Raw genomic sequence first — 25,684 nt, 5'->3', positions numbered from 1 at the left:
CAGCTGGGTGCCTGTTCTCTCTGGAATTTTGTGGGCTCTAAACTTTCCAAAATATCAGACTCAGTTGTGGTTGGTTGAAGGTGGTTTGGGAAGAACAGCAAAGCTGTCCTGGGGGGTGGATGGGCACGAGCTGCTCCTGCTCTTCCACGGAGCAAATCCACCACATTTCAGGGAGAGCAAACGTTTTGTTAATGGCTTTTTGGTGGATGAGAGGCCTGGTCCTGTTCTTCCCTTGGACCAGTCCTGTGGGTTGCAGTGAATAGATTTCAGCTCATCACATGTCTCGTGGCAGAGATAATTCATGTACAAGCAAATTCAAAGCATCTTTTTAAATAAAAAAAAAAAAGAAAGCTTTGTTTTCGCCTCTCAAGTCAACATTCATCTGATTCATCTGCAGCTTTCTAGTGTTGCAGACCTCTGCTGTGGATGCAAATGGAGTTGTTTGTGGGTTGTTTTTAGGTAAATCTGGTAGTCTGTGCTCTTAGAACAGGCAGGAAACTAAAACTACGTCAAGATGAGTGTGTTTGGGTGCAGCTTTAACAAGTCCAGGCACACCTTAGATAGGACACCTTGAGATGGCTGTTCAAAACAGAGTTGGATCCTTGCTGCCTTGGTTTTCTGAGAACTTGGCTCCTGACTGAAAATTAAACATCAGATCCTGCAGATAAAACCTGGGTGAGTATCTGATGTGTTGGGCTCACGTAGCTGGTGTGTGATCTTTGCTAAGAGTTGTTCAGTAAGGGTCTGAGGAACTTCAAGGTGCATTTGAGATGATACAGATATATTTAGCACTCACTTCAGAATTCCAGAGGGGTTCTTGCCTATTAATGAGCCTTCATTAGCACTCTAATTTTAGAAGGTGATCTCTGGTTTTGCAGAGATCTCGTACTCTCTGGTGCAGTTCTAGTTCAGGGAATAGGACAATTAGCCCTTAATGAGCAGCTGACCTCATTCCCTCCCTCAGTCACGTGCTGTGCACCTTGGAAGAAAAGATCACAAAGCCAAAAACTGAAGTTCAGGCTTTGTCAAATCAGGGATGGAAGTGAAAAAAATACCAGTTTGTGAGGTAAAAAAGCTGTTGCTGTCCGGTTCTGACTGTAGAGTGTTGGCATGCCTGAGATGCCAGTCTGGAGCTGGGTAAGGACAGAGTGCCCAAGTTTCCTTGGAATCATTGAATTTAAGTGACAAATATAATTTAAGTTTTAATTCTTTCCTGTTTTGTGATAGGAAAGAGGAGAAGTGATGGAAAGGGACCAACTTCCTTCAAACCATACACTGACCGGGGTAAGGGCTAAAGGGCTGAGCTTAGCAGAGCCCAAAAGGAGCACAAATTCAGGATGTGGCTGGAAATTGCCTAAATAATGCATTTACTCACACTTTATCCTGCCATGTGCTGATAACACCTGAAATTCCAGCAGTATTTCTAGTTAAAAATTCCAGATCTTGGAACATCTCCCAGCTGGACTCCCGGGCTGGGGGAGTTCAGGGATTGGCAGAAATGAGCTCCTTTAGCAGTTGATCCAAGAGCTTGGGTTGATCTGGCAGCATAAAAGGGCCTTTTCCAGCGTGTGCTTTGCTGGAAAAGGCTGTTACGATGCCAGTTCTTTCCCTGCACTATTTAACTGTCGAAAAATGCTTCCAATTGTTTTATTCCTGCTTTATTTCCTTGCACTGAGTGTGTGCTATGCTTGATGTGCAGTACGGTGTGAGGGGTTGAAGCTGCTGACTTGGCTTCATCCTCTTGGAATATGAAATAGTTTTCCAGGAAACTGAAGTGTGATGACATCAGCAGGACAGCAACAGCAGTCTGTGGCTACACAACTTCCATGGGCTGCTCTGTGGAAGCTGCTGGCCATGTGGTTCCTGGGATAAGTGTGTGTCTGTTGGGAAGCCAGTAAAGCTGGGATCTGGGACTGAGAGGAGCTGCTTGATGGGTGCAGAGGGGACAGTGTAGGAGTGGGAAGGTGATGTAACCTCAGTTTCTGCTTGCCCTGCTGAGGTCCATAGTGAAAGTGAGATGGGAGATTTGTGTGGATTGACTGTCAGTCTGGAATGTTGGTGTCTGTGACGAACACGGGGAGAGTTTGGCATTACTCTGAAAAAAGCAGTAATTCTTGTTTTAGCCCAAATTCTCTCTGGCCAGGGCAGCCCCTGGATTCTGGCTGTGCCAAGAGGAGGGACAGGGGGTGGAGACAGGCTGTCACCTTTCCTCAGCTCCCCAGGAGAGCTTTTAATAGGTGAGGAAGCAGGAGGTGGCTCCCGCTGACCTTTGGGTGTCGGTTCTGCAGAGGATAATGTCACACTGAAACTCAGCCAATTTGATAAAGCTGGAGGTCAAGTGTTTGCTCTCCTGGTGGGAATATTGGGCTCTGACAAGTTTTAAGGACCCTCCACCCAGCTCACTGGAAATATCTGAGGTTCTGGGAGAGAGATTTAACCCTTCCTGTGCTGTGCTTTGATTTCTGCTTTTGCTGCTGCTGCTGCTCTTGCCTGACAAGGGGGATGAGGAAACAGGTGGGTTTGATCTCCTTTTGTGCTGGGATTTACCATCCCTGCAGTAAATTCAGAGGCTTCACAGGGTGGCAGGAAGAACATCCATCATCTGGCCTTACAGAGGTGCAGAGATGTTTACAGCTTGGGTTCTGTGGTAGGACACCAAGGTGCTGTGGGGTGAGGGGAGCTGTAAGGCCCAGTCCTAACCCCAGTCCAGTCCCAGTGCCAGCCCAGTGGGCAGAGCCTTTCCACAGGGTAAAAGAGGAGCCGAGAGGCTTGATGGGATGCTGCCAGCAGGGCTTCTACCCAGCTGGAAACATCTTGGAGAAGACTTCAAAGACTTGAAACTGCCATGCAGCTGGTGAGGGAGCTCTTAATCCCATTAGGATTAGGGATCAGAGTGTCAGCAGCTCTGTCTTGGGAAAGGTTGGATGCTGTTAGTCTTTCAGACTGCCCAGCAGGCCGCTCCAGGAGCAGGAAGGTTATCATCCCTGTAGGCTCAGTTCTAAGGGAATTATTCTCATAGGTTCAGTTCCCACTGTCTCTAAGGAAAGCGCAGGGCTCGCCCTGATCAGGTAAATCCCTGGACCCTGCTAAACTGATATCTGCAGTCTTCTCTGCACTCCCACGTGGGTAAACTCTTGGGATGTAATATTTCAGAAGACCTCTTCAGGTGCTCAGAGCTCTGCAGGCTGAGCAGAGGGGGCTTGCTGGTCTGTTTTTTACAGTCCCAGGATTTTCCTGTGGCTTTTTCCTAGCTCAGTGGGGAAGAAAATTCGCCACCTCCTCTCCCTGAGGCTTCTCTCGTTTCTCGCCCACCCTGCCGGGGGTGGATGTGGGCTCTAATCACACACAAATTCACCTCGAGGTAAAAATGGGGTTATTTCCTGCCCTCTGTATTTAGAGTTTGATGTAATGTGCCCATAATGCCTCATAAGTGATCTATGGGGAGCTGCTTCCTTTCTCTGCTGTCAGTGGCTCATCCATGTGATGCTTTAGAGCCGGGGGTTGCAGGGAGAGGAGGAGGAGGAGGAGGAGGAGGGGGAAGATGAAGCTGTTGATTTCAGCATCTCTTACCACACACTCTTGCACTGAGTACCTTGGCAACCCACTGAGCATCACGTTCTGCTCACATGGCTGTACTCCAGAGTGCTGCCTCAGGGTCACTTGGGGGACTCGCTCTGCCTTCAGCTTGCACATCATCATTTAAGGAACCATTTGAAGATCAGGTGTGAGTTGGTGTCAGTTTGCTCAGAGAGGCGCTGTCTGAGCGCAGAGGTGCTGGAATGCGCCTCGCTGTGACAGCAGCTCGAGCTGCTCGCTGAATAATGACTTTGTATCTCCCTGAGCTTTACCTCCGTGCTGGGGACAGGAATTTCCACAGGCTGAGAAAAGGGGCAGGAGATGGGCCAGGCAGGAGCACGTTGGTACGTTTGATGGTGGGATCTGAGCAACACTTCAGCTGTGAGTCACCCTCCTTGTCCCTTTGGCTGCCTCCTGAATTACACCAGGCTGAGGCTGTGACAAGAGGTGTCACTGGGGCAGTTTGTTGTGATCCCTCAGCCCAGGTGTCCCTGGGAAGTGCAGAGGGGAGCTCTGTGCTGCCCCAGAGGGGAGGGCTGTGCTTCCAGAGCTCTGGGTTTGTGCTGAGGCTCCAAATGGAGCCACAGCGGGAGGTAAGGAGTGTGGAACTGGGCACTGACAGCCCCAGACCCGGGCTGAGAGCAGAGCTCAGCCTGCCCACACAACACTACCATAGTAGGAAGCAGCCACAGCAGCTCAGCCCGATGCCTTAACACACCCTCCACCATCCCAGAGTTCTGCTGGGCAATGGAATTCCACCTCTGTATTTTTAAACCTCTCACTGTGGCGTTTGAAGGGTCTCGGACGTGTCACCTCGTTGGGATAAGGCCGTTTGCCAGCACGGTGCTGCTCTCGGGGCGCTGAGGGGCATTACACCTCATTTAAAACACATTCCTCAAGTTGCCTCTTATTCCAAACAAAAACCTTGGAGCAGAGCATCGCAGGGCACTTGGAAAAGCCAGCTTTTCCCCTTGAGGTGCTTTGGCCTTGTCCTAACTCCTGCACTGTGAGCTCCCCTGGTGTGGGGAAGGGAGTGAGCCCAAAGTGCCAAGCACTCCCAGCAGGATGCTCGTGGTGTGGTTTGGAGCAGGAGCTACTTCAGGCTGAGGGAGGCATAAAAAGGACCAAAAAAATTAAAATAAAATAAAAGATGTAGTTGGGAAAGAATTGTTTATTTTACGTTTCTCAGAGGGATTTTACAAACAATGGAGCATTTTAAAAAAACTTGAGTGATCAAAGTACTTGACAGTGTCCCTTAAACACACACACAAGCCCCTGGACAGAGGAAATCACACCAGCGAGGAGGTCAATACTGCCGAGGAGCAGCTGCATCTGCATAGTTCTAGGAGGGAAGATTGTGGTGGTGCTAAAAAGTGGCATCCTGGCATTTAAAATAAGAGCACGGACCTGCAGGAAACAAAGTGCATCAAATACCACGCCGAGTACGTATTGGAGAATAAATTTATTTACCTGATACAAATGAAACTAAGGTGTGATGCTCCTTTTACTGTCAGCATGTCAATAGACAATTGATCTTATTTACAACTTCTAAAGGTCACACATGCAGCTGTGGGAACTGGCTACGTTGTCGTCGCTTTTTTAGATAAATGCATCACGATATTTTGTATTGCACCAACATCTGTCTTACTGCCTTAGATTTAAATAAGTTACATTACAGTGCAAAAGAGGTTGATTTGCACAGATGATAAAAAAAAAAAATCCAAAGTTATGAAGTGGAGGCTTACGGTTTAACATTCATCTGTAATCGTTTCCATGGATTTATAAATAGGAGAGCATTGTACAGAAGCTGTTGGAGTCGGATGTTTGGATGATACAATACAGAGAGATCCATCTACAACCCAAGGCATGCATTATCTGATATTGTACATTGTATATAAACCGACATTTTACATACAGGAAATACGGGAGGTTGGCTGACAGCTCCGTGATTCTCGTTCAAGGAAAACCCAACTCTTCTCCATGCAGCACAGAACCCAACCTTCTCTGGAGAGAGTTCCGCCTCGAGAAAATCTATATTGCACGTTTGTACATCTGTATCATGGAGTCCTAATGGTACCACACATTTCTTCCACAGAGAACACAATGAGGTTTTTGTTTTTAAGGGAAAGCAAAGAATCTTTACACGATACATGCAGAAGTTTTGGTAGATGTGTTGCTAAAAACACATGCACGCAACAAAACAACCTTACATTTCTGCAAAATTGTTTAGGAAGCGATTACTCCAGTATTGCTGAAAAGGAAAGAAAGAAAAGGCATCAGTTAATGAAAGGATGAATGCTCAGTTATCATTATACAAGCAAGACTAAGATCAACAGTGACAGAAGAAAGAATGTTAAGTTTGGTAACTGGCTGCTCTGTCGTTGAAGGGACACTCTCAGGTTACTTTGTCCTTAAAGCCCAGACCCTCTGGATTGAAGCTCAGCTCCTCTGAGCAGAGCTCCCTTGATCACCAGCAGAGCCAGCACTTCCTACCAAGGGCTGCAGTGACAAATAATTAAGACATTTAATTTGGCCTTTCTCTGCCTGATCAGTGGCACCAGACAAGTCTCGCTGAGCTGGAATTTTGACTTTCAAGTTTCACCCTACGCAGGTGGAGCCGAAGATTTTAAGGGTGTTTTTCTAATCGAGGCATTATTCCAAGTTTGGTCCCCAAAGTGACCTAACAATGTCCCTTTTCCAGGCAGCTTGTTCTGGGAAGCAGTAGGAAAGCTTTGAAGAAGTCATCACACTACACAGATTAACGTGTAGGCCGAGGGGAGAGTACAAGGCCCTGCAGCTCCCGCTGTCCTTCGTCCCCACACCACAGAGTGAGGTCAGCCCCGTGTCTGGGAGAGCCTGGGGTGCTCTGGGGCCCTACAACTCCAGGGAAGCTCTTCCCAACACTGCTTCAACACTGTAAAATTTGGGCTCTCCTGCTAAGATTTGAAAATGCATATTAATGCAATTAAGGATGTAATTAGCAGAGATTAGGGAAACAGTTAATGGTTAGAAGTGCAAAAAAGTAAAACAAGACAGGTGCAAGAGACAGACGACTCTGTATCGGTTTTACCTCCCTTCATCTCAGCAAATTGAACCCTCTTTAGGCTGTTTACCAGGAACTGTGGGCAGGAGCTGTGTTCTCTGAACAGAACTGCTGTACTGCATTCTATCAGCAGATTAAAATCTCATTTTCGTACCATTAACCTCCCAGCCAGCCTCCCTGCAAACACGAGCCCTGGGGCACTTGGACAGACTGGTGTATGTTTTTCTGCAGCCTCTTTCATCCTCATTTATTTGCAGCAACGTTTTGGGAAACCAAGTATGAACTATTTTTATTGCTTGGATGGCAGCAAGAAGGAGCAGCTCGTTGTGTAGCTCATGGACAGCACTTTGGATCATTCGTTACGTGAAAGCAGAGGGAGCCCAAGGCACTGCAGAGACAAAAGCTCCTGTCTAAATATCCAATGTTGGGCTGCAGCTGCCTGAGCATCCTCCTTGCTACAGAACCCTGGATTCAGGAGGAGCTGCTCTCATTCCAAACCCCACTGGGTTCCCAGCACAAGCCAATATCCTTCCTGGTGTTCCCAGCATAAGGCAGCATCAATCACACGATTGATCCTGGTCTTACACATCCCTCTCACACTAGAAAATAAGCAGCGACGTGTGAGGGCACCAAGGAATCCAGAAAACAGCAGAGATGACAAAGCTTGGTGAGATGAGAGCAAAGAGAAACAAAAAAATATGAAGTTATTTTCTAGGAATGGAGTGGGAGATCAAGCCTGGGGAACTCGGAGCTATTTCTGCTTGAGGAAGTGCTGCTGTTTGTGTGATCTCAAGAACACAGGAAAATAGGAACAGGAAAATGGGAGTTACCTATTGCTACCCCCAGCTGCCCTATTTCAACCTGGGGAGGCTGAAGAGGAAATATTTGGGACCAAAGAAATTAAATGAGAATTTCAACTTCAAGATGTTGGCAAGTCAGCCTGTTCTGAAAGGTCCTCCCTTCCTGGCTTCTCCAGATGAAAAGGCTGAGGCCGAAGGATGACAGGATCTATACAACTAAGGTAAACATTTGAGTTAACACATTTCCTGCAGGGATTCCAAACCTTGCACTGCAGTTCTGTCCTTTCTGGAACAGAAGAGCCATCAGAAGAGCTGCCTTTTCCTCTCCTACTGCAACTCCCACTGCCTGCTCAGCTCGCAGGGTGGAGCCCAGACCCACAGCACTCCCTCCAGGATCACAGGGTTGTGATTCCAGGGCAGGATGAGCTGCCCAGGAGGAAGGATTTACAAGACCTGGAAGGATTTACAACACTTGGAAAACAGAAGTCCTAAAGCACAGCACAGCTGCCACCAGACCTGAGACCTGCACCTGCTGATCCTGGGGAACTCTATTGCTCCATTTCTGCAGGAAAATTTGGACGAGACTGGGAGAAACAAAAGAAGACCAGAGTAGATGAAGATTGCTTGGGCTCTGTAGGAGCACCTGTACAAGCTGACTGTTCTGTAAGCTCAGGAGCCTGTAGGGATGGATCCTTCTCCATTTACCCACCACTCATCCAGCTTTCTAGAACAAACTGGAGGAACACAAGGCCCTATCCCAAGTGCCTCCAAGACATGAGCAAGCTCTCAGATGTCTACGGAAATCCAGGACAAAAGCAGCAAGATTCATTTTCAACACAGGTGTTGAAGACTGAATTCCACCTATCAACAGTCATTTTCCCCTTCATCTTCTTAGAGAAGGAAAAAGGGGATGATTAGTAGGATCACTTGGCATAAAAGACAGGAACAGGATTGTACAAGAAGCAGGATCACTGATGGTGGCTTTAAAAAGGCCACCAGTATGGTGCTCTGGAGGTTCAACAGAACCAGTGCTCAAGGATTCAGTGGCATTCCTGCCCTGGAAAATGTCAATGATGCTGGGAGCACACAGAACTAACTTGCTATCATTTGTTTGCAACAAGTAACATACTGGGACGTATTCTGATCTCAAGGAATCCTGAAATCACATGAACTATTATTTTTCCATTTCAAGAAACAGGGTCAAGCCTCACGCTGCTCATTTGTTATCGATACAGCAAATGGCCAGTGCAGGCCAGTGGTTTTGTGGAATGCAAAACCTTAGTTTGGCTCTTCCACGCTAAAAAAGGGCATTCGAGGGGATTTCAAATGCTCACAGTTCAGCAACACACCTACTACATCATCAGGTCAGCTCCTCTGAGCCACTCCAGCATCGACTCCAGACAAGCCAAAGTCTCTGTAAACAGAGCACTTGCAGTGCAGTGGAATTTCTGATGGAGCCTGAGTGTTCTGAGGGGAGAGTCTAAATCTGAGAGCTTAAACCAAGAGAATGATGTGTGCTCACTGGATTCCAGCTGGCACCAACAGGAACAGCCTGCAACTGTCCTGTCCCTCCAGGAGGGATCTCAAAGCTGCCCGAATTTGGTTCCTCAGACTGAGCCAGCACAAGATAACACAGCACCTGCTGCTCTACAGACAGGGACCCCAGGACAGGTTTCAGAGACTGCCCTGCTAAACTGAGACTGGGGTTTTTTTGCCTTCTCAGGTGGCCACTGCACAAATAACGAGCTGCTTTTGCCAGGAGCAGCACTGCAGGTACCAGGGATGAGGGGAGAGTGGGAGCCCCTTTTCCAGAGCAGGGAAAAGCTTTGGAGTAAACCAGCACCTGACCACGAGTACCAGAGAGTTTTGGACACTAAACATTCACGCTCACAGCTGTCAGGGTCTTAAGTTTGAGATAAAATTAGACAAATCTGTAACTTAAGACCAAAAGCTGTAAAGACCTTGGGGCACAAAGGCTCCTGGGTGCTATAAAACAAGACCCTAAAATACACTAAACCAAAAGCAAGTGCTTTGCCTTTGGAATCGGTAATTTGAGCTTCAGACCACAAAACAAGAGTCTAAAGTGGTGATAATAATGTAGCACAGCAGAGTTTGACAAAACACAGCATGGGAATGAAGGAAATTACTATTTATTCTTCAACATGTATACATCATAATGCTATTTTACAGCAAGTCACCACTGGCAGGGTGAAATGGAAGAGAAATACTCACTTTAGTCGATGAAAGTTGGAAGGCATTGGAGAAAAACACCACAGTTAGGACTGTTAATGACTTACACATTGTTGATACAGGACTGAATTTGAAAACATGCTTTAACATTTACCGTAATAATGAAGGTGGTTAGTGCCACATCAAAATAAAAATAGTTCTATACAATATGTTCAATTTGGTCATGTGCTATTTACAGATTTTACAAAAAACACACACGAGCTTGTTACTTCAAGTCAGGCTTACAACAGGCCAGCAGAGTAACCCCATGGATACAACTGAGCATTAGTGCCCTAAGTGGAGGAAATCTAATTTCTACCTATGCAGTGCAAGTAATTTTTCCAGGTCTCATTGCAAATGTTGATCTTAAAGGGGGGAAACAAAAAAAAAAAAAAAAAGAAAGAGAGAGAAAGAAAAAGAAAGGCTCTGATGTGTAAATAAAGTATTAAACCCTCTTTTGAATTCATAGAGATTGTGTTTGTTAAAAAGGCTTTAAAAGGAGACAGAAGTAGCCCTCCCTGTCCTTGCAAAACGGGCAACACTGGCAAAATAAGGTCTTGTTACAATAAAATACAACAGACAAAATAAATAATCTTAAAAAAAAAACCCCAAACAACCCTATGTGTGTCGAGAGTATGGAAGAACCCCAGCAGGCTGCACCTGGAATGGCATTTTCTGCACGAGCAAGATTAGGCATTACCTCATACAGAAACTGGTGTAAACAAGGCCAGTCAAGAACCAAGAGTGAGGGAAGAGGGGAACCGAGAAGGAATCCTGACCGAGGGAGCAGGACCCTCTACCCAGTGCAGAAAGTTCTGCTCGTGAATCAAACCTGACTTCATGACAAATTAAGTTTGGATGATCATGCAGAAGACAAACAGTTACATGCTTTTTTAGTTTTAGACAACACACATTCATTCCCTAAAATCTGCTGCCAATTTAGTCTGATAGTGTCCGCTGGCTCAAAACAAATTTACTTCTCTTTTTTTTTCTTTTTTTTTACATGATGAATAAGACTATTGAACAGAACACTGTACATGCTTTTCATCTACAAAAAAATATTTGCATAAAATAGTGTTAGTTCTCTGTACATGTCAATGGACACTTTAACTGTGTATAAAAGAGGAATATATTGCCCCCACTGAAGTCAGAAAAAGCAAAAAAAAAACCAAAAAAATCTAGATTATGAAACCTCCATCACCGGCAAATATGTTCATGTGAAAATTCAGCAGAAATAGACAGTTGCTCTAAACAATAAAAAAATTAAGTTAAACTCTTTTTTTTTTTTTTTCTTTTTTTCTCCTTTGAATGTAAAACTCGTCACCGTGTCAGTCAAGACCAGAACATATCACTAAAGTTAGTGTCTGTGCTGTAAAGCCAGATAACCAAGGGCATAGTAATGAACACAAACGGCCAGGAAACTCCTTCGGTGCATGCTGACAGAGCACAGGGTTTGGTGGCAGGCCTCACACTATCTTTACCAGGTTCCAGGTAGTTACGGGCCACATATTTAAGTGTTTCATCCAGCAGAATGACAGGGAGGGAGATTTTCAACACCATCAGCCACTGAGTCACGTTCAACGGCGTGATCTGGAAGATAATCTGAAAGAAAAGCCGAGTGTTATGGAATCCCAGGATGTGCCCAGCTGGAAGGGACCCACAAGGATCAGTGAGTCCAACCCTCAGCCCTGCACAGGCCCATCCCCAAGAGTGACACCCTGTGCCCCAGAGGATCATCCAAACCCTCCTGCAGCTCTGGCAGCCTTGGGGCTGTGCCCACTGCCCTGGGGAGCCTGTTCAGTGCCAACCACCCTCTGGGGGAAGAGCCTTTTTCTAACATCCAACCTGAACATGCCCTGACACAACTCCAGGCCATTCCCTGGGTCCTGTCCCTGGTCCCCACAGAGCAGAGCTCAGGGCCTGCCCCTCCTCTTCCCCTCACGAGGAATTTGTAACTGCAATGAGCTCTCCCCTCAGTCTCCTCCTCTCCAGCTGAACACACCAAATACCCTCACCTGCTCCTCACACAGTCCCTCAAGACCCTTCCCCATCTTCATTGCCCCCTCTGAACACTCCCTAATGCCTTAATATCTTCCTTACATTGTGGTGACCAAAGCTGCCACAATATTCCAGGAGAATCCCTTCTCCCCCTCCAGCCCCACACGGGTTTGTGCTCTATCTCCAAGGTGGATGTGAGGCACGTGCACTTACTGGCAGTGGTTCCACATAAAGGATAAGGAAGTGGAGGGACATGGACAAGCAAATGGCTCCCACCAGCCAGATGTTCTCCCACGGGGGCATCCTCATCAGGGACTGGTTTTCTGACAGGCTGCAAGAGGAACATGGGACACGTGTGTGTAGGTAACACCGACAGGAAGCTCCATGAACCACAACACCATCCAGACAGCACAGCAAGGCACAGGGATCCCAGTCAGGGAGGCAGGGAAGGTCCCAGGAGAGGGTTTATATGCATGTTGCAACTTTAAACTACCCTGAAAGTCAGCTTAGAGAAGCAGTCAGTCAGCCTCACATTTAATCCTGAAAGCTCTTGTATGTTCTGCTCATTCCTGATCTGGTCCATTCTTTTCACAAAATCCTCCCTTGTGGGAAGGATGGACATGGCAGCATGAGACAGAATCCACCTCAGTCCACCCAGTTCTTCTGAAGTTCACTGAAAGACTGACAGAGGGTCAAGTACTGGCACCTTCTTTAATCCTGCTCTTGATTCCACCTGCATTGAGGCAGAAGAGGCTGAGATCCAGAGCACTGGATGTAGAGCAGCACCTTACTATGTAGGACTGCCCCAACACACTTGTATTTTAAGTTTATTTGTTTTTAAATTAACTGACCTCTAAGCTATTTGAAGAAAAATACCCTTGACATTGTGCTATTTAGTGGTTTCCATTTATAATCTAATATTAATTGGCTAAACCCACACTCCCTTAGGGCAGGAAAAACTATTTTCCATATCTTCAGCATTCTTATTTTAGTTCTCCTTGATATCACTTTATACCAACATAGGAGGGGATAATCTGATTGATTAAGCTTAGATTAAAAATAATGGAAAATATTTCAGTTGCTTGTGCTTAGTAAAATACCAGAGTGAATTGGCAGCCTTAAAAATATACCTTATGATAAGAGATCTCAAATGTTATCTCAGAGTCATTTTGTTTGCACTACCAGGGCTGAGAAAGGAAATGTGACTCATTCTTTGTTAGCTGAGCTGTCCACCAAGAATGAAATTGCACAAAAAAAAGCAGGATTTGGGATGAATTAAGCAGAGGCTCTGCCTTCCTGCCCAGACACACGAACCTGTTGAGAGCATTGCACATCTCTATGGTGACGAGCACAGACAGAGCCATTGTCATCGGATATGGGGACTCGAAAACCACGCAGTCCACCCCGAAGAAATCCGGATTGTCCTCTTTGCACTGCAGAAAATGGCTCTGCAACAGAACAATGTGAGCTCACTTCCACAGCTTGTTAACTTGGGAAATTGTAAAATAGGCAATTAGGCAAAATTGTGACTCTCAAACCCAGTGCTTATAAACTTTTGCCCACTTTAGAAAAATCCCATTTAGGCTTTTACTTACAAGACAACAATTAACCCTTCAAATTGTTAGAGGCTCAGGTATCCCACCCCTGAGCTTTACTGTTAAGACTAATTAATCATGATCAAATTTTACACTAACAAGTCTGAAAATGTTCAATTATATAAAACTCCTGCAACCTACCAGTTTTCTACAGTCATTTCAAGCATGAAAGCAGCAGGTACCTCCCCCCTCCCCCCAAAGATATTAAACTGAGCAAATACCAGTTGGTAAAAAGAAACTCTTGGACCACCATCAGCAGCAATAAACCACCAAGCAGCAGCACCCACTGTGGCAGCACCAACGTAGCCTGGAAGAAAACAAAGTGCTTTTCTCAGCACTGTGAACTGTACACAAAACAAGACCTCACTTGCCACACTTGAACTTCTACCTCAAGGCTTCCAGCACTGGGAAAAAAAAAACTGAGTTGTAATTCCTGTCTTAGAGTTTATTTAAGGAAAAAAAAGCCCTTAGTACTCACATCCAATAGCCAGGTAACGGAAGAAGAGCCACCCACTGATCAGGGGCTCTTTGGGGTTGCGGGGGGGCTTGTTCATGATGTCCAGGTCGGGAGGGTTAAAGCCCAGAGCAGTGGCAGGGAGACCATCAGTCACAAGGTTTACCCACAGCAGCTGGACAGGGATCAGAGCTTCAGGAAAACCCAGGGCAGCAGTCAAGAAGATGCTATAAAGAAACCCACCAGTTACAAGCTTATTCATGTAATCAGTCCTTTAAGGTTTAAGCCTAAGCCTGCAGCATCGCTTCTGTTCTCTCCCACAGAGCTCTCCACTTCAGATCACAAGCTGAGTATTCACAATCAGAAAACTAAAACCATGTCCAAGAGCAAACACTTCTAACCACTAAAGCATGTAAGCTTTGAAGCATTGTCTTCTTTTGTTAACTTCAAAAATTGAAGGTTTTGCTTTAGGCTTGTTTTTCTCCGCTTGTCTGTAGAGGTAAATATATATATACACACACATATGGATAAAGGCTTGCAAGCCACTTTCTAAAAGACATTTTAGCTCAAATGACTAAGCTGCATTTCCCTAGATCACTGCTACTCCCTGCAGAAGTTTAATGAGCATGTAGCTTTCATGGCTCCAAGGCTGTGGGAATAAATAGAACAGAAACAGGGGCTGCAGCAAGAGCCATATGAAGGACGGCTTTAAAGTTGACAAGAAACAAAGCAAGACAATTGTTGTGTTTTATTCCACTCTGGGAGAAAGTCTGCTTTGAAGTGAGGGCTGTGAGGAGATCAATATTGACACTCTGCTACCAGAAATGCATTCTGTGGTGCTGGGTCACCACTGCTCCTCACAGAGGAACACGAGACACGTTCCTGGAACCTGAGGTTAAACAAACATCTCAGCTCTGCCTGTGACTAAGTTACCTGAAACTCCAGATCTTGTAATATCTGATTAAGGTTTTTGTTTTCCTGTTCTAGAGAGTTATTCCAATCACAGAAATAATTGCAAAGTATTACCTACTGAGCTACAATATTCTCTGTAACAACACAATGTTCAGCTTCTGTGGCCAGCTACAGTTCTTCACTAAAGACGCCCACAATGATCGATTACCTGGAGAACCTGTTCCTCTGGTTTTCCTGAGAAATACTGAAGTAAATAACCAACAGAAGTCTCCACCATCACCACTCTAGTTCAAAGAAAACAGATTTAAACTTACCAAACAACCTCCCCAACGTTGGAGGAGATCAGGTACCGGATGAACTGTTTCATGTTGTTATAAATGGCACGTCCTTCTTCCACAGCAGCGACGATCGTGGAGAAATTGTCATCTGCTAAAACCATTTCAGAGGCAGTTTTAGCCACTGCAGTGCCAGAACCCATGGCAATTCCAATTTCTGCCTTCTTCAGTGCAGGGGCATCATTGACACCATCACCAGTCTAAAACAAAAATTCAGAGTTGAAGCAAAAAATTAAATAAATACGGTGGGGATTTGTGTACAGGGCCAGAAAGAAAATCTGCACTGGGTGTGGTTTTGGATCCTTAAACATCACTAAGTGCAGAACTATCCTGAGGCTTTAGAGTTCAAGGAAATGTGCAGACAAGTGTTTTCCAGATGGGGGCATTAGTCTGAAAGGGTCTAATTAGGGTTTAAACACAGTGCTTGCCTTTCAAACCAGGGACCAGCTCCATCGCTTACCATGGCTGTGATCTCATCGAAAGACTGGAGAAACTCCACGATCTTGGATTTGTGGGAAGGCTCCACCCGAGCAAAGCAGCGGGCATGGTGACAGGCGTCCCTCTGGGCAGCGAGGGAGAGCTCATCGAACTCCCGGCCCGTGAAGGCCTTGGTGGAAACGTCCTCGTCCTCCACGAAGATCCCGATGCGGCGGCAAATGGCCACAGCCGTGCCCTTGTTGTCCCCGGTGATCATGATGACCCTGATGCCAGCCTGTCTGCACAGCTTGATGGATGAAGCTACTTCAATCCTCGGGGGATCCAACATTCCCACACAGCCCACAAAGGTCAAGTTGGTCTGGAATGAGACACAGCAAGTGTCAGTGCAAGATCCTGTGGATTCCTCATCTGACAGCAGTGAAAGCCTTTTGCTTGCATGTTACATCTCTCTTAGTGTAGTGACATCTGTTTTTACTCCTTGTCCTACCTTTCCAAACAGATTTTGCTTCAAATTTTCTTGGCTAAAACACGCTCTAGTTGCCAGCTTTGCAAATTCAACCTGCAAGCATCGAGTCTTTAATTTTGGTAATCAGTGCCAGGAGCACAGAGCACAAGCCAAAAGCTCTCATGCAACTGTTATTTCCCTCCCTCCAAATACCAGATACAGATTTCATTGGAAAATTACAGAGCAGGAAAGATGATAATCATGGACTGAGCCCCTGCAGCTGACAGCACGTTGCATACAATGGCAGGTATGTTCCAGCACAAAATCCCCAGAGAGCTCTTGCAGTTGGGCAATGCCAAACTGAAAACCACCAAGGCTGAAACCACAATGCAGTTTTGGGAATATTTTTCAGAGTCAGTCTCTGAGAACAGTTGAAGGAGTTATGATCCTGAGGACCTATAAGTGAAATATTTCAATTTGCAGCTGGCTTTTTAACTTCTACCAGCCATCAACAGCTTCTTCTAAAACACAAAGTCTCTTCTTACACTAAACATTCCCTCCACACACATAGTGGGTAACTATTGTGTCTGACATCAAAAATAGCCAGAAAGTTCTCAGATGTAACTTCCTCAAGAAATAACCAGACATTAGGAGTTCCATTTTCCAGTTTGGGAGAAGGAGAAGTGGCACCAATCTTACCTCATAGTTAATGAAATTTGAGGAGTCCTCCAGATTCATCTCCTCTTTTTTGGGAGGATTGTCATGGGTCGCCAGAGCCAAGCAACGCAACGTATCTCTACCAGTCCCCCATTCCCTAATGACAGACATGATCTTCTGCTTAATTCCAGGGGTTAATGGTATTTTAGCATTTCCAACACGGACATGTGTACACCTGTCAATCACACCTTCAGGAGCGCCCTGTAGAGGCATAAAAAAAAAGTGATTTAGCTTAACAAAACCCTCGCTTGCTTAATTTACAAAGTCCTTCCTCCATCTTCCAGCTGCAGTTCGTTGCACCATAATTTTTAAGTGTTGTGCTGCTTTGCAGCCATCCCACAGCTCCAGTTGCTCAGGTGAGGAACTGACCTTCACAAACATCTTGCTCATGGACGTGCGGCTCGGTTTGTTGGGCGTGCAGTAGACAGACATGGACTTTCTGTCTCTTGAGAATTCCAGAGTGAATTCCTTCTTCATGAGTTGTTTTATCACCTTAAAAAAAAAAAAAAAAAAAAAAGGCAACAACATGAAAATGCATGTAGATAATACACATTACAGATCTCTATCCTAAAACCATCCCGGATCGCGGAGCGCTCACCGAGTTACACGCGTTGGCACGTTCGATTCTGGAAAGTCCTTTCAGGTCTGTGTCAAACACATTCATCTTCTCCACCAGGCAGGTAAGTGCTGTTTCTGTGGCTTCACCAACCTTCTCATAAACTCCCTTAGCCTTCAGTCAACACAAAGCAAACAAAAACACAGGAGTTTAAACCTCACCTGGAGCCCACCAGAGACAGAAGTTCAAGTTTCACAATGGAAAAAAAAAAAAAAAAAAAAAAGGCTTAACAAGATTTACTGTGGCTTATGAAACAAGCAGAACTATTTTTAAAGAGCAGCAGCTTTGAAGAGTATGATTTGTAGGAATTTGAAGCCTTTGCTCTCAAGAGCAGCAGAGAAAGATGTCAGTACTTTTCATCAAGCATTTAAGCCATTATGAGATGTAGCAACCCTAAGGCAGAGAGGCAAAGTGAGAAAGCAGCAGGAGATCTCCAAATTACAGATTACACTTGCTGCTGCATTTACTTTTCTCAGTATTCAACAAACAAGTAGTTCTCAGAATTAATACTTCAGAGGACCTAAATACTCTCCCCCCCTTGATTAGAAGGGGATTTACCACGGAAAAGCACTGCACAGATGAGAACAAACCATTTATCCCTGTTCTTGCTCTCCTGTGTTCCAGGATCTGTTCTTACCTCATTGTAATCCAAAGAGGAATCGTTGCAGAGTGCACAGATCGTTGCAAGTTCCACAAGTCCATCATACTGACTACATTTAATGAGTTTGTCATCTTTGTGCCTTTCCAGAGGGAGAAAAGGGGGAGAATCAAGTTAGTTATTTAGCATGAGCATCTCACCTTTTCCTCCAGTGACAGTCACACAGCAACGTGGGAAAGAGCTCAGTGAGGAGGGAAAGGAAAGCAGGATCAGAGTGTGTGCAGGGCTTGGAGGGGAGTTCCAGGAAGGAGAGGGATATTGTTGGATACTTTAGGAGTTCAACTGTCTTCCTACTGTATATTCTGCAGATTTACTGCAATGCATGAAGTGCACGCACTGGGCAGGTCTAAAAGCAGATTTCATCTCTTTCAATTTCTTAAAAACCAATCTGTGCTATATGTGAACCTCCTAAACCAGTGAAAAGCCAAGTCACCTCACAACACAACTTCCACTAGAACAGAAACACCTTCCTGGCAGTAAGACACACTCAGAGATCAATACCTCAGGTCTTAAGAGAGAGGGAAGGTACAAATAAGAAATAACTGCTTTGCTCTCACATTTGGAAACAGTTAATAAATTAATTCCTTTTCTGGAGCACTACCATACTTCCACAGCGAGCATAAAAGAACCAAGCCAGTGTTCAATACTGTTATTTTCCCCCTACCAAAACCAGCACGACGGAACTAAATATATAACATCTTTTATTAAAGCTCTCCGGGAGGGAAATAAAAGGCCTGATGGTGGAAAGATGTGGATCAGTACTCCATAAGAATCCACAACACAGACTATGACATGTCCCATTATGTAACCTTTTGTTCACTTGTGGTGCTGCAAACAAATTCCAGTGTTGTGTAACAAAGCACGTGAACAAAACGGATCTTAAGGAAACAAATATGGGTTCAGCATTTTGTTTTGTATAGAATTCAACAGCCATAAGCAGTGGCTTTGAAGTGTCAACTCTTTAACCTTCTCAGCAGCTCTTGGGTTGTCACCTCGCCCATCCCAGCTAAAACTTCCTGTTTTCACCTGTTCTGAACTCAAAGAATATACTGGAACATCCATCACTTGTTATACCAGGGTGGGGATTTTATCAACAAGTTGCTCCTTATCAACAGTTTCTGAAGAATGGCAAAGGCAGAGCCTGAGGTGCTGGGGTCAGTTCTGGGTAAAGGAGGGTTTTTTTCCTTCCAGCTTCAGGCTTTTCAATTAGCTAAAGATGAACCCATTTGAAGGTCAAATGCAATCTCTGCCAGCTTTTGCTGCAGTTCTTAATGACTGTAAATGTTGTGCTCTCAGTTTGCAGTAAGCACGTGCTGAGACATGGCAAAACTACTTCAAACTGCCTGACAACCTCCAACATCCCTGGGAAATAAATCAGCATGAAATTTGGAGTTTTCTCTAAGATATATTTGTTATTTTATATGCACCTCAGAGGAGGATTACATATCAAATATTTGAAGAGTAAATGAAAAATTACTGATTTAGTGCAAAAACCACTTAAGTGGTTATGAGAGAGAACAGGCTATGGAAAACAACGGTGTCTGAAGTACAAAGTAACATGTGTCAGAAACGGTGCATATCTGGAGCAGGTCCTGCTCTGGGGCAGAGCAGTGGAACAAGTGCCTCTTAACCCCCCAGCCGTCATTTCTGGTGACAGTTTGTAATCCAAGGTGAAGTCAGTCACTTAAAATCCCTGCAAAGCCCCTGATTTAAAAGCTGTCCATAAAGGCAGAAAGAAATAAGCCCTAAAGGGTTGAGAGTTCAGCTGTGTTTCTCCTCTGACAGCCTCTCTGAGGCCATTTCCCTCTCACAGAACCCTTTGTGTAGGTGAATGCAGCGTGTTTATCACACTTGTTCACATCTCCCCAACTCCAGCAAGTAAAACCAGAACATTAACATATAATGATGTCTGTCTCATTATACCCAACATCTGCCACCACACTATATTTTATTATTTTGTTTATCTAGAGCTCTTGTGAGACCAGCTAGAGCTCAACAGTGTCTGCAAGGTCTAGAGTGTCACCTTGCTTGAAATGAAAGCACAAGCTTTTGACAGCAATTAGCTTTGAAACAAAAAAGAGAATTGGGGAATTAAAGAGTCCCAGCTGCAGAGAACACCAGGCTCTTCAGTGCCATGGAAATTAAACAGATAATCACTATTGAGATGGGTGAGATGGCAGGAGGCAAACAGTGAAACTGCACAAGGCTGAGATGTTTACAAGAACTCAAGTGAAATTCTCTTCTGAAAGTAAACCTGAAGTGATAAGATGCAAAACATATCAAAGACTGACCAAGTAAAAGGAGCTGTAACAACCCAGTCGAGAAGCAGAGCCCTAAAAATTCCTGAAGTTGTCAGGATGAACCATCTACCTCACTAGTAGAGACTTGCAACTGATAAAGTAAACCAAACCTCATTCCTTTCCTAAGAGACTGGGTTTAGCACCAGCTCAAATACCAAAGGCTGAGACAAACACACACATCTCGTCAAGTAGAGATGCACCAATAAACTACTGAGGAATTTACAGTACATTTAAGAATTAACTCCAATGCATTCAGAAGATACTTTAGAAAAAACAACTTCCACCTTTCTCCAAGGCAGAGCAATTAGAAACACTGAGTTCACAGATTAGCAAAGCCTCACCTCTTCAGATTTATCCAGTTTTTTAATAAAAAAGTAAACCTCATTTTGAAGCACAGGGATAGACAATCTCAGTCCAGTAAGATTTCAGTACAATAAATCCTCTCTACCCCTAATTAATTTTTAGATTATCAAAGGGCCACTGCAATATTGGAGGTTGTATTAGGCAAGTTTTATGAAGGTTTACTCTAGAATTTAACTTTGTTTTCCTGTTAATTACTTTTCTCCCAGTCCTTCAGTGTGCATTCACTGGTTGGCCTTTCATTTATTACCAATCACTATTGAGTATCATATGCATCACTTTTCAGGACTAAAGTAATAGTTAATACATGATCAGACAAATATTTAACTTCAACAGAACACTTACACTTCTCCCATGGGAGCATATGTTGAACCAGTGACAGTAAATTCGTTCAGGGAACAGCTGTCTCCTTCCACTCTGTCCAGGATAAACATCTGAAATTAGAGGGTTAGAATTGTTACTATCTTTGAACAATAATTAATGCAAGAGATTTAAACAGGCCTAGAGCAAGGAGGTCCAAGAGGCAAGTTTAGGTTGAATAAACAAAGCAGACAAAACCTGATACTCTGCACTTCGATCTCCCCGTGTTTGAACAGCTCCGTATTCTGAAGCCACAAAGTACAGAAAACAGCCCTTCTGCTTTCAAAACTGCCTTGAGACACAGGGACAGCACAGCTGAAAAACACAAACTAGGTGCACTTCACTTCAGCTGTGGAGACTCCTCACATGCCACTTGACAATCCTGACTATACCCAAGCTCTTCCTAAGCTTCAGACCTGTGGATTAATTCTCATGGAACGTGAATCAAGAATTATTTCTCTGCTTTGAAACAGCAGTTCCAGTCAAAAGCAGCACAGGGCAGCTTGGAAACTGATAATTCCTGCCAAAGTCAAAATAAAAGCATCCACAAATAGGAGAAGCTGGGAGATCTAAGAGGTGAGGATTTCGACAAGAGCCAGACTAAGGCTAATGTGCCCTAACACCAGGCTGAAGTGAAAGTTTTTCCTGTCCTGATTTTCTAGTTACAGGGCACTTTACCACATGGTGCACTGGTAGTTTAAACCATTCAGCCAGCCCCAGTGCTCTCCTAGCACCGGTGAAATGACATTTTCAAACTCAGACACCAACCTGAAGGATGCACTTGTACCCCTGAGAGACCTGCACCTCACTCTTCCCTCTGTTTCCCTTGTGGGAGAGCTGCAGGCAGAGCCACATCTGAGAAGGTACAGATGAAAACTACAGTGCCTGAAGCTGCCTCACTCTTCATGGCTTGCTGGAGTGGTAGTGGAAAAGATAATTTCTCACTAAATGAGGGTGTATCTTAATGGAACTTCTCATCCTCTGGTTAGCACAGGTCATTTTGTCACATCACATTTTAGCAATGTCTCCCCCTGCCCTCCTTGTGCTGCCCTGTTTTAGATGAGCATCCTCACAAAATACAGCCTAATAAAATAAAATTGTTCAAAGATTGGAGTTTTGCTACCAGAATCTTGCAGTTCATGTCATTTTGCAGCTGCCAGAGGTTAACAAGGAACAAAGGAAAGTTGTACTGTACAGGATCTAAAGCATTTACCTCTAAATAAGGAGTAAAGCATTTTGAGCTTTCAAGTAAACACAACTTAAACGATGAGTTAACCAGGAAGCCTCCTGCTTTTGGCATCTGCATGATGAAAAAATCCCTGCAAAGACTAGGGCAGTTATGCAACTCTACTGCAAGTAACCTCCTCTGGAATACTGATGAGCAGCTGCTTTGTGTCTCTTAGGTATAAATACTACGATACTTAAGGAAGTAGAACAAGTCACCCACCAATTAGGAAGAAAAAGCCATCAATCACATGAGAATAAAGTGCCTAGGGCTTACAAACTTTGGCCACTGGTGTGCAGTGCTCACCACTCACACATTTGGAATTCTAACCCAATGTAAGGAGACTCTGAACATTTGGTGTCGGGAGCTGCTGAGCCACTGAACTTCTACAGTCACCAGACACAAGAACTCGGCGTTTTCTCCATAAAATCCCTGCACAGAAGCACCAACTGGCAACTGAACAGGCATTATGTTAAGGGACTAGCTGTAAAAGTCCCAAAATAACCAACACTAAAAGAACACTGGGGGGAAAGGAGGAGGGGCACAGAACTCATGCTCTCACCTAAAAATACACCAAACACTGAAGATGACCCTGGCAATGCTGGCAGGGCCAACTGCACCTCCAAGCTGCCAGATTTGTCAGACAATGCTGCACACTGAGCACACCACAGTGATCTCCATCAGAGCAGTAAGAGCTACTGGAGATAAGATAACCAAATAAAGGTGGAACCACTCAGCAGTGAAAACACCTTTGACTATCAAAGCTACTGCAGTAAATCTACATTTCTCATACTAAGTTTCTCCACCCGTGGTTATCTTTCTCAATTAAATAGGTAAGTGTTTAACACTTACACACATCCTGTTCCACGGTGTAACTTTCTGAAACAGGGCACAAATCCCACCAAAAAATCACCAATAACGTGAAAAGCTCACAGAACAGTCAATGGAAAGCTGCTTGCAGCTTTTTCTTCCATCCAGAGCTATTTCTGGCCATGACTAAATAAGGGAAGAGATAAAAGCCCTTCAAGACTGCACAGTGGAAAACCGAATTAAAAGTGGAAGCTTATCTTAGGAAAATAAAGCAAGATTTTGATGAGATGAGAACCCAAAGACTCAGGATCAGAGGAATTCCAGCAATGCTGACTATTCAGAGTGGCTGAGGAGAAGAGCAGAACTGGAAGAACATACCCTGCACACTGACATCTGGTTCGTGGTCAGAGTACCAGTCTTGTCAGAACAAATGACGGAGGTGCAGCCCAAGGTTTCCACAGAGGGCAGACTCCTGACAATGGCATTCTTCTTGGCCATCCTGCGAGTTCCCAGGGCCAGGCAGGTGGTGATGACAGCAGGGAGACCCTCGGGAATAGCCGCCACGGCAAGGGCGACGGCGATTTTGAAGTAATAGATGGCCCCTCGGATCCAGGAGCCGCCGTGAACGGGGTCGTTGAAGTGCCCGATGTTTATTATCCACACGGCGATGCAGATGAGGGAGATGACTTTGGACAGCTGCTCCCCAAACTCATCCAGCTTCTGCTGCAGGGGGGTTCTCTCCTGCTCGGTAGCCACCATCTCATCACGGATTTTCCCAATTTCGGTGTTCACTCCTGTCGCAATAACCACTCCCATGGCCTTGCCAGCAGCGATGTTTGTACCCTGAGGCAGAGAAAGGCAAGGGAAGAGAAAACTTGCAGACAACCTATAAATGGTTTGGGTTTGTTCTGATTTTAAACAAAACACCACAAAAATACCCTAAACCACCTTATCCAAGTCCAGACCGTGTGTCAGCCTGGAGACAGAAAAAGAGGAAGAGGATGACACTGCCCCTGTGTCTGTTAGGGAACATTCCCAATGTGGAATTTTTCCTTCCAGAACAGGTTCGAAACAACTCAGTATCGATCCCTCACGAGCAGCACAGGCAAACCCAGCTGCTGAGTAAGCAGTGTGGATTTCAGCTGCAATCTTAGGTGTGGTTTTTCTTCCTTCTTTTTTTAATTAGGACTGTATTTTGCCAGATTTAATGTTATTTACTATGAGTAATAGATGTGTTCTATGGGGCTCCCCATGTGAACAGACATACATGAGAAAGAACAGTTAAATTTTCTGCCAGCAATCAGAGTTATTTTCTTACCTGAAAGGTATTTAATCCTTCCTTTGAACAAACTGTTTCAGTCCTATAGAGTTTTCAATTTTAGCCACACAATACCACCATTTGTGTGGGCATTCTTATCACTCATAAGAACTATCATTTAGGTAATTAATGTAGAAGCACTTTAAAAGTGTGTGTGCTCCAGCTTTCAGAACTTCCCTGTGAAGGACAAAAATAATTTTCCTCATATAGGTTTCATCCAGCATCTTCCCCAAGGACAGCTTTTATTAAAAGTTAATTCTAATTTTTAATTCACTTAGTACCTGGAGACACACACAGAGATGTGTATAGAGAATACAACAAAAGTCCTACAGCTTTCGGGGGAAGATTTAAAGTTCTGCACATTTTTATCAGCTTCAGAATTATTTTACAAGAGACTTGACAATTTCAAAACTTACAGAAAAGAGCATGTTCTTCTTGTCTTGGTTCACAGCACGAGGATCAGGCACAGGGTCAGTGTGCTTAATAACAGACACAGATTCACCTAAAATAATAAGAAGAGACTGTAGATGTATCTTGAGTCCTGAGGGAATCAAAAAGTTGCAATCCTAGTCCTAAAATATCTAAGATGTTAAACTTCTTTCCTCAAGCGATTTTATTTAATTGCTTAAGTGAAACAGGGAGTATTTCAGTTGATCAAGAAAACCGAATGGTTGACTTGTAATGAAAATTACGTATTTGTTTCTGTGAAAATGTCACAGGTATAGAAAGGTTCCTTCTCTATAGAAACAGATGTTTGTTGCTGCATCAGATTTCACAAGGTGGTGCTCTCAGCTCCAGGCAGAGTTACACTACTCTGTGCAAACTCAAGAGAACCAAAGGTTCTCCCTTTTAAAAGGTTTTTGTTAAACAGCATCTTAGACTTCAGTTCTACTTTGTTAGTCAGGAGGCTGGAGCATCAACTTGGCTGAAAGCAGAATTCTTTAAGATAAGACTTCTGTAATTTAAATAAAGGCAAGGAATCATTCCCTTTTTATAGATTTCTGGTGGGTCATTTCTTCTACTTATTTCGGTTCCAACCACGGAGTGCCTCCGTTTTCTTCTGCTAAACATCAGTAAGCTCGATCAGTTCTGTGCTATTCAGGATCTGTACTGAGAGACTCTGGGGCTTCAAGGATGAAAAATAGCTTTCCTATGAACACTTTACTGCTTTAAAATTCAGAGCTAGTTAACATTAATTTATGCTACCAAAACAGGGCTGACAGATCTTCGTGTTCCAGCTGAAAGCAAACTGTTGGACCACGCTTGGTCGATTCCCAGCTTCTTTCCTATATTCAGAAGTACTTCTACTTTGTTTTGTTTTCAACAAATCTGAAAAGGGGCTCTAAAAATAGCTCCTGCACTTGAGGGCTGGTAGCAGAAAACACATGAATGTGTGTGCACAGAATTTCAGCAAATAAGGCTCGAGGAGTGTGCTGGGCCTTTAGTAAGAGCAGCTTAAATGCTGCCAGTATTGCAGAGACAACAGAGCACTGCT

At 44.5% G+C, this 25,684-nt stretch overlaps 1 protein-coding gene across 2 annotated transcripts in view; it reads right to left on the bottom strand.

Moving 5' to 3' along the window:
• Positions 1-5,019: 5,019 nt before the first annotated feature.
• Positions 5,020-25,684, bottom strand: part of ATP2A2 (ATPase sarcoplasmic/endoplasmic reticulum Ca2+ transporting 2) — a 44,626-nt gene continuing 23,961 nt past the window's right edge. The window contains exons 7-21 of one of the 2 annotated variants that reach the window (XM_050318091.1): positions 24,606-24,691; positions 23,250-23,714; positions 20,822-20,910; positions 17,796-17,898; positions 17,141-17,272; positions 16,912-17,034; positions 16,525-16,743; positions 15,403-15,738; positions 14,922-15,142; positions 13,720-13,922; positions 13,463-13,548; positions 12,961-13,094; positions 11,860-11,977; positions 11,130-11,250; positions 5,020-5,827 (exon numbers count right to left, since the gene is read on the bottom strand). In XM_050318091.1, the coding sequence (XP_050174048.1) occupies positions 5,814-5,827; positions 11,130-11,250; positions 11,860-11,977; positions 12,961-13,094; positions 13,463-13,548; positions 13,720-13,922; positions 14,922-15,142; positions 15,403-15,738; positions 16,525-16,743; positions 16,912-17,034; positions 17,141-17,272; positions 17,796-17,898; positions 20,822-20,910; positions 23,250-23,714; positions 24,606-24,691 (2,450 nt within the window). In that variant the 3' untranslated portion in view covers positions 5,020-5,813. Of the gene's footprint in view, positions 5,828-9,553; positions 11,251-11,859; positions 11,978-12,960; positions 13,095-13,462; positions 13,549-13,719; positions 13,923-14,921; positions 15,143-15,402; positions 15,739-16,524; positions 16,744-16,911; positions 17,035-17,140; positions 17,273-17,795; positions 17,899-20,821; positions 20,911-23,249; positions 23,715-24,605; positions 24,692-25,684 lie in introns of those variants that run through there. The other variant, XM_050318090.1, reaches the window with a different exon arrangement.

Source organism: Myiozetetes cayanensis, unplaced genomic scaffold (genome assembly GCF_022539395.1).
Source record: "Myiozetetes cayanensis isolate MyiCay16 unplaced genomic scaffold, myiCay2020 scf21, whole genome shotgun sequence".
Lineage (NCBI taxonomy): Eukaryota > Metazoa > Chordata > Aves > Passeriformes > Tyrannidae > Myiozetetes > Myiozetetes cayanensis.
This window is presented reverse-complemented; position numbering and strand designations above follow the sequence as displayed.